This window comes from Hyaena hyaena, unplaced genomic scaffold (genome assembly GCF_003009895.1).
Source record: "Hyaena hyaena isolate Hyena2069 unplaced genomic scaffold, ASM300989v1 scaffold_2696, whole genome shotgun sequence".
Lineage (NCBI taxonomy): Eukaryota > Metazoa > Chordata > Mammalia > Carnivora > Hyaenidae > Hyaena > Hyaena hyaena.
Genome location: NW_024083332.1, coordinates 1 through 9,495, shown reverse-complemented (window position 1 = coordinate 9,495; position 9,495 = coordinate 1). Strand labels below are relative to the sequence as shown.

General features: G+C 32.5%; 1 protein-coding gene across 1 annotated transcript; it reads right to left on the bottom strand.

The window, feature by feature from the left end:
- Window positions 1-352: 352 nt before the first annotated feature.
- On the bottom strand, window positions 353-9,458 carry AADAC (arylacetamide deacetylase; the record flags this gene model as incomplete). Its single annotated transcript, XM_039225729.1, has 3 exons — window positions 353-949; window positions 8,137-8,308; window positions 9,385-9,458. Coding segments are annotated over 3 exons (843 nt in total), but the record flags the coding sequence as incomplete, so codon positions are not given.
- Between the last annotated feature and the right edge of the window lie 37 nt (window positions 9,459-9,495).

Here is a 9,495-nt window from a genome sequence, read left to right as displayed (position 1 = left end):
TCACTCTGTCTCTCTCTCTTCTCTCCTAGAAATAAATAAAACATTAAAAAAATTTAAAAAAAAAATAAAATAAAACTAGAGCTGTGAATTAGAGCTATAAGAAATGAGTAACAGCAGCAAGAAAAGACTATACAGGAAAGTAGATATTTTCTAAGGTACAGAAGTGAATAAACAACACAGGACAAGAAATAGAGAACTCTCTGAGTTAAAAAACAAACAGCATGATGGGTATGAAGACCTTAGAAAGGGCACAGATGATAAATATCAATCCAAAAATAATCCTTGGATTCTCACTAAGTTGTTTCCTGCCCTGGGGCTTGTATATTTTTATGGACCCCTCCTCAGATTTCTACTATAGATTTTCACTTAGCCAACTCATATACTGATTTTCTATTCTGTATGCAATTTTAAGTGCATAATCGGAAAGTGCTCCATGGAATCCATCTTCAACATGGTTATGGGTCACATGAACTCCAGCATTCTGAAGTCGGGTGACATACATGATTCCATCATCTCTTAAAACATCATACTGACAGGTGATGATGTGAGTCAAGGGTAAACTTCGCAATTTGTTGTCATCAGCTAACAAGGGGGCTGCCCTCACATCAAGAAATCCTGGATATTTCTTAGCCAACTCAGAACTACCGTAAGTCGGACTGTTATAAAAGTGTCCTTTCTTATACTTCTCAGGGAGCAACGAACTCCAATTAACAAACTTGAGCAGATGGCTTGATTCCACTGGTACATGTTGATTGAAGAGCATAGCTTTTGTAAGTGATTTGTCTGTGGTAAAATATTCACTCCAGAACCTGACCATCAGTGATCTGGGCAGAAATGGAAAGTGTGAATTTTCCCAATATGACGGTAAATCCATATCAAGAGTCTGAAGGGCAGGATAAATTAAAGACTGGGTCTTGAGTTTGATCTTGACATCTGGATCATCTATGAGCTGAAAATAATTTAAATAAGTTGCTCAGATAATTTTCATTTAAAAATACTTTTATTTATAAACAATATGAATATAGGATAAATCCAGAATCTTAAAAAGATAATCAGAAACAACAAAAAAAAGATCTCAGAGAACTTTCCAATTTTCAGTATTATATTGAAGACTACATGTCTTAAGTAGTGTGAATGTAAGCAAAAGGATTTGTACAATGTTACTCATGAGTGGGGAAAGAGATCAACTGATCTGTGATTGAGAAGCAAAATATTTTCCCTGGCAACTAAGAATGGCAATCAGAGGAAACATTTTTTAAGTAAAAAAATTATGTACATATATACGTATGTATATCAATAGGCCTTAACTTTCATGGGAAAGATCATATAACTAAGAAGTCTAATTTGGCTCTGATACTAAACATATGAATCTTGGGCAAAAATATAATTCATTTTAATATTTATGCTCTTAAAATATTTAAATTACATTAGTGCATTAACACATAGTTATCTATAAATTAATATGCATATATTTGTGGGAGTATACCAGAGGTTTTTTATTAATAGGATACATGATCAAAAATACTTGGAGACCAATAACATTGAACACCACAGTTTAGCAGATATTTTTGTGTACATTTACATTGTCCTGCAAGATAGAATGACTTATTGTGTCTTACAGATTCTCAAAGTGTGGTCTCTGGACCACTAGCATCTGCATCACCTGAGAATTTATTAGAAATTCAAATTCTTGGATCCTCACCCAGACATACTAACTCAGATAGGGAGGAACCAGTAATTGGTATTTTAACAAGTCTTTCAGGTGATTCTGATGTATGCAAAACCTTGAGATCCATTAGCATAGGTCACAAGTAGTAATTATTGAAACCGTATGTACTCTTATGCTCCTCAGAGTAAACTGTAATGTCTAAATTGAAGTCTATTTCTAAAAAAAAAATAATATAGAGTTGAAAAAATAAAGTATTCTGACATTTTTCCATTTGTTATAACATTTTACACACACACATACACACACACACACACACACACACACACACTCTAGCAACAGCAAATGGGAGCACTTTTTATTTGCATTTAAAGCCCAGGTAGCAATTAGTTTGTAAAATAAAATATTTATAAGTCCATCACCAGATTGTGTTATGTAAAAATAATTGTTTTGTTTAAAAAATATGTACTGAATTTAAATAATCGTCCCAATGTTTTGTCAAATAAGTTTACATTCCATTTAGCTCAATATCTAGTATGAAAAACACTATTCATTAGTAGAGATGTGATAATAAGTAGCTAATAGGTGGCTGATTGAGTTAGAAGAGATACAAAAACATTTTCTATTTGACCCATAAATTCAACTTTGTAGGTAGGTAGCTAAAATCTTTGAACATGCAGATTAAAAACAAATTGCCTTTGTAGCTAAATATCATACGTATAAAATCAAGTATATAACTTCATAAGAAAGAAATTTAAAATGTAGCTATGTTCAAGGATCAGGGAGTTTATCACATACCCTGAATTGACCACATACCCTTCTTCCTCCCTAATATGATTGCACTCCCATTTCCTCCTCATCCTCCATGTTATGGTATTTAATGTTGTGTATTTCTTTAAAATTACACCATTTGTACACATTTAATCAACGTAGTTTACCTGGGTAAGAATGTTCCATCTATTCCTAGTGAACCAATAATTGGTATTGTGACTTTTACTAAATGCTTTTTCTGCATCTATTAAGAAGACATAGGATCTTTCTTCCTTCATTAATGTGGTAGCATTCACTTGTTTTTGTAAAATATACTTTTCCTTGCATTATTAGCAACTTAGTCATGGTAAATATGTATATGGTATATGTGCATTTTTTCTAATACTTTATTCATGATGGTAGTATCTCTGTTTTCTGAGTGTGATTGACCCACTGTTTTCCTTCCTAAAACTGTTCTTGTTAGAATGGTCATAAACATTGTGCTTCTCTGTAGATAATTACACAGTGTACACATCTCCTATTCACTGAAATATGTTGTATTTATTTGCAGTGAATTCTTTTTGATGTTTGATGTACATTTCCTGTGAAGTTTCTTAGCAGGACTTTTTTTATTATAGATTTAATTTGTTTAATGAATATAAAAGATCTCAGGACTTCATTTCTTCTTGTGTCTGTTTTGAAAGTTATATTTTTCTTGGAATTTGCCTATTGAATTTAAATAATATGAAATATCATTTTTACTTTAAAGTTTTTCCAAATATCTCTTTCAAAGATTACAATGTTCACTCTGAACTCATTGAAGTCTAGTTCTTTTTCATATTGAAGAGTCTGCAGTACCCTCCCTTTTTCTATATGACATTAATTATTTATGCCTGATTTTGCTCTTCCTCATGTGTCTTTCCAGAGGTTTACAATTTTTATTAGTCCTTTCAAAGAATTAACTTTTAGGGTTTTGTTCACATTTACTATAGCCTAATTTTGAATATCATAATTTCTGTTTCTATCATTATTATCATCTTCCTTTTTTCTTTCATTTCTTGAGTCAGATGCTTCTTCTATCCTGTCTTCTAATATATGCTTTTAAAATACAATCTCCTATAAACATTGTTCTGTGTGGAATATATATACAAGATGTATATTAAATATTGACCCACAGGTACTTACTGTATTTTTTAAATTTCCAGACAAAGAAGGATGTTTTCTTATTTGTCTTTTTCTTATTGGTTTCCTACACTATTGCACTGTAGTTAAAAGTCCAAAATGTGTGGTTTAAATTCTGTGATTCTTTGAATCTTGCTTTACGGACAAGGACTTGGTCAATTTTTAAAAATGATCACATATACTCGCTTGCTTCCCTGTTCTTTATAGGTCCATTGAGTTAAATGTATTAATCATGATTCCAATCTTCTATAGCCTTATTATTATTTTCGACAGCTTTTCTTAATTACTGAAAGAGGTCTTTTTAAATCTCTCATTGTGGTTGTGAACATTTGTGTTTTTCCCTGTAGTTCTGTTAATATTTTCTTCATACATTGAAGACCATGTTATTAAGTCCATATACAGATTTAGAGTTGTTATATTTTCTTGATGGTTTAACCTTATCTATTATGATGCAATGTTCTTAACCTGGCTTCAATTTTATACATGTTATTTCCAGATATACATTTTCCATCCGTTTACTTTCAAAGTTTCTGCTTATTTATGTTTTCAGTCTGACAATCTTGGTCCTACAACCAGATTATTTAGACCACTAATAATTACTGTAATTACTAAAATAATTGATTTTGGTCTACCACTATATTTTGTAAATCCTCCTTCTCTTTTTGACTTCTTTCAGATTGGTGGACCTTTTCATTCGATTTTTTTCCTGTAATAGTTTATAAGTTATACCCTATTTCTATTAATTGATTGATTGATTTTGAGAGAAAGCAAACAGGGGGTAGGGGCAGAAGGAGAGAGAAAGAATCTTAAGCATGAGCCTGATGCAGGGCTGGATCCCATAACATTGGGATCATGATGTGAGGTGAAATTAAGAGTCAGACACTCAACTGACTGAGCCACCCAAGCTTCTTCCTATTTCTATTCATTAAATTATTACCCCAAGAATTACAAGGTGTATTCTTAACTACTCAAAAAACAATGAAATTATGAAAGACCAACTCTTTATTTCTTCTTAGACAATAAAAAGAGCTTAGAAGACTTAAAATCCCTCTTCTCCACTCCTGAACTTATGGCTTGTTTTTCCTATATTTTAATTTTATATATCTTATTATTTTAATCTTTCCAAGTTTAAGATTTACCCACATCTTACCACATTCTTGCTTATTCCTGTATTCTAAACTTTTATCTGCATTTTCATTCTATCTGAAACACTTATTTAAACCACCTTTTAGTGTGTTCCACTAATAGGAGCTCTATTGTTTTTGCTTATCTGTATATGCCTTTATTTTCCTTTATTCTTAATATTTTTGTGCATCCAAGAATTTAACACTAATTTTGTGTTGCTTTCTGATGATATTCCACTGATTTAGAACTTACATTCTCACTATTGAGAATTAAGCTGTCAGTATGACTTGTACTTCTGTGAGATACTCTTTTATCCTCTAAACATTTCTTTATTTTTTTTTAATTTAAAAAAATTTTAGAGATGCCAGGGTGGCTCAGTCAGTTAAATGCCCGACTTCAGCTCAGGTCATGATTTCACGGTTGATGAGTTTGAACCCAACATCAGGCTCTGTGCTGACAGCCCAGAGCCTGGAGCCTGCTTCGGATTCTGTATCTCTCTCTCTCTCTGCCCTTCCCCCACTCATGCTCTGTCTGTCTCAAAAATAAAAAATAAAAAACATTTTAAAAAAATAAAATAAAAATAAATTTAAAAAATTTTAAAGCAATCTTTATGCCCAAGATCCTCAGAACCATGAGATCAAGAGTGACATGGTTTACCAAAGGAGTCAGCCAGGAGCCCCTCTATTTCTTTTTGTTGTATCTTGTGTTGTTGATTGTCAACACTTTTGCCTTGTTGTCTGTATGTCTACACATACATTTATCTCTAGCTATTTATTTAATTTTTACCTTTTAAAAAAGTATGTTTAAGGTTCATGGAGCTTCTTTTATCTCTATCTAGATATCTTTCATAACTTCTGCAAAATGCTGCATTCTTGCAAATCTTCCTTTCTCTCCTTCTTTCCCTTCTGTTTCTGGCATAACATTTAAGAGGCTACTGGATTTTCAGACTGTTTCTGCTCTATTTCTTATCTTCTCTACTGTATTTTCTGTCTTTTGAAGCTTCCGTGCTTCATTTTGCATAGTCATCCATGAGTCATATGGCCCATCCTTTAGCTTGTAAACGATATCTTCAGCTTGTTTGAGATCACTTAAGCAATTAACCAAATTTTTATTTTATTTTATTTTTTTAGTTTTGGACTTTTGTTTGTTTCTTAAAATTCTACTTTTCTGCTGAAATTTCCAATCATGGTTGTGAATTAATTGAAGAAACTAGGATACTTATTTTATATTCTGTGGCTGACAATTGCAGTATCTGAATTTTATAATGTGTCTTTCTATCATCTGTTGATTCTGCTTGCTTCCCTTCATGGTTTCTTGTTTACTTCCTTGCCTGCATATATTTTATTCTGTGCTGACTACTGATTTCAAAAAAATTTTGCAGGAATAATTTGAAGTCTATTATGAAACTGTATTTCTTCAGGGATGATTTTTATACACTGTTAAGTATACTTGAATATCAACTGTTCACATCAACTTAATTTAAGTCCAAGGACAGATTTGCCATGACCATCCAGGTGATAAGAAGCAAGGCTCTTCATGAAGAGTTTTCTATCATCAAGTTTGTTTTGTAGCATGCTCCCCCTGATAATGAGACCATATCTCTTTAGAGTCTCACATAAAATCAGAAGTACTTCATAAGTGTCCCCATTTTTCTTGGAGGACCCTGGAATTTGACTGCAACTCTCTAGCTCATCTTGGTTGAACAGTTTTCTTCTGATTGATATATGCCATTAGAGCAGAGAGACATTGAGTGCTAGGTTATCTTTGCGTGTGTGTGTGTATGTTTTTCCCATATCTTTAAAAAACTTTTTGGCCTAGGGGCACCTGGGTGGCTCAGTTGGTTAAGTGCCTGACTCTTGATTCTGGCTCAGGTTAAGATCTCACAGTTTGTGATTTCAAGCCCCACACTGGGTTCTTTGCTGATAGTGTGGAACCTGCTTGAGATTCTCTCCTTTCTCTCTCTGTCCCTCCCCATCTCACTTTTTCTCTCTCTGAAAATAAACAAACTTAAAATAATTTTTAAAAAATTTTGGCCTGGAAATTCCTTATATCTAACTGGTAGTTTAATGCTCTCCAGAATATTATATTTTAATAATTATGGGTCAGAATTGATTGGTTCACCACTACAGAAGTCTGAACTACATAAGAGAAAGGGCTCATTATGTAACACAATAAAAAGAAATTAGTTCCAAAAATCCAAGTCTCCTGATATGCCCTTTGTACTGAATCAAGACGCCTCTCAGAGTGACAATGAGTAGGCAATATAGAAGTCAATTTCTGGAGAGTAGCAGATATATGTTCTGCAGTATTTTTATAAAAATCACAAAATTTACATCTTTCCTTTGGCTACAAATCATAAGAAGGTGATTTTGAAGGTAACAATAGGCAAAATTTATATACTTTAAAATGAGCATAAAAAAGCAATAATCAACAAAATCAAAAGCAAGATTTGTTTGATTGACAGTAAGCTTACAAGCAATATTTATAGAGTTAGTTATTGAATTGCAGACCTTCATTTTTAAATCTACAAGTAAGGTTTTTTGTTTTTTGTTTTCATTATAAGAACACTGCTTCTAAGCCATTGGTGCCTGGTTTGATATTTAGGTCAGATAACCAGTATCAATAACAATTTTACTCATTATTAGTCTAATACAATTATGTGCCACTTCAAATTAATAGCTAATAGATGCCCAGTTTGGGGATGCCTGAGTGGCTCAGTGGATTAAACCTCTTACTGTTGGTTTCAGCTCAGGTCATGATCTCATGGTTCTTGAGTTCCAGGCCCTGTCAGTGTGGAGCCTGCTTGGAATTCTCTCTCTTCCATTCCCTCTGCCCCTCCTCCACTCACTTTCTCTGTCTCTCTTTCAAATGAGTAAACTTTAAAAATTAAAAAAAAATAGATGTTCAGTTTTAGATAAATATCAGGGTAAGAGTGTAATAGTTGATATCTGAAAATTATAATTCCTTCTGCAAGTAAATAGTATCTACAAACCTGTTAATATTTTTTGTCTATAGGCAAATTGATTATTCTGATAACAGTAGTTTTCATGTAAGTTTTAGTATACTCCATAAAGAATACTGGAATAATCTGATTCTGTAACTATAGTGTATTACTGGCTGATTGCACAAATCGCAGCCCTAATACAACAAAATTGCATAGCACTTAGCTGACATATAATGATGTCTAAACCAATGATCTGGAAAGAGTATTTTATCATTTTATTTTTTAAAAGTCTGGCAGAAGATAGGAATAGAAGCACTCAGGATAGAAATGTTCTCTAACGTTGATTTCTTTGTATCTCTAATTTCTAACATATTAACATAATAACGTAGTTTGCATGGATAGTTTAATGTTCAAAATAAATAATTAAGTGTAAGATATTTTTAGGAAAAAACAAATCTGAGCAACATACCTGTTGAGTCACTGCTGTAGCTAAATTCCCTCCAGCACTGTCTCCAGAAATTCCAATTCTTTCAGGATCCACACCATATTTGTCAAGAACATCGTGGCATAAGAACCACTTTAATGCATTATATACATCTTCAAATTGATTTGGGAAGTGATATTTAGGTGCTAGTCTGTAGCTGTGGGCAGAATAACAGTGTTCTTTAAGCCAATTATTTTTCAAATAATAAAATGAGGTTAGGGCCATGCTCTACCCTAAAAACCAAAAGTAAAACCATTTTCTTTAGCAAATCTGGTATTTGGGGTCATTATGAGTCCAAAGACAAATGTCATCTTTATGATAATGCTTGATATAAAAGTCTTTACAAATGTTTACATTTTTCCACAAATAAAGGCTTGAATGGAAAACTTGGATAAGACTCAGGGGGAAAAACTCAGGTGATAATTTCCCTTAAACAAACTTTTACCAAATAGTTATTTTCTTTGTAATTATTATGCTTTATTGGTGACCAATAATGAACAGATGTTAGGAATTATTCTATTCCAACTTAATCTAATAATCAAGTTGGCATGTAGTCACTATTATGCTTTTTTTTTCAGTTCTTCATTTTTCTATTTATTTCCATTTGGTTTGTTTTTTATTACTATTTATTGATCTAGAATTTTTTTTTAGAAAAGATTTGCCTGTATTCCAATATGTTTTTTTGGTGACTAGTTACATTTAATGGAGGATTGTACCGTGAAATATTCTATACTAATTGCGTTAAGTGTATGTTAGCACCTAATCTATAAAACAACTCGGTGATATAGAAAATACTATATGACTCTCAGTTTACATCTGAGAAAACGGTGTTAAAATGGTATTTAGCTGGCACGAAGTTATTCATTTAATTCTAGAACCAGGCTTTAAACCTGATTCTCTCACCCTGAAGCCCTCATCTTACTCACTTTGCTAATTAAGGGGAGGCTAGAAATAAGGCTATAAATGCAGCAGAGGTCATTTGTCCCTAAGATGCAGCAGTTTACTTTTATTGTAACCGTTTTTTGACTTCCTGTTTTTGATCCTGCTTGACCTGACTATACAACTCTTTTCCCTGTGACTTTTTCTGGTTATCTTAAGTTCATGTTCTCTATTCTCATCTTCTCAGTTTTATTTGAAACACTCCTGACATAATCAAGGAATGACCGATACAGCTTAGAGCATCTTACTATATAAGACATCTGGCCAAAACTCAAACAATAACAGTGCTCTTACTTCACTGAAATGACAACAGCATCAAGTCTGTTAACTGTCCGTCTTGATAGTAAGTCGTAACTAAACAAAGCTGAAATAAAAGAAAATAAAATCAAAATCAAAATCAAAAAA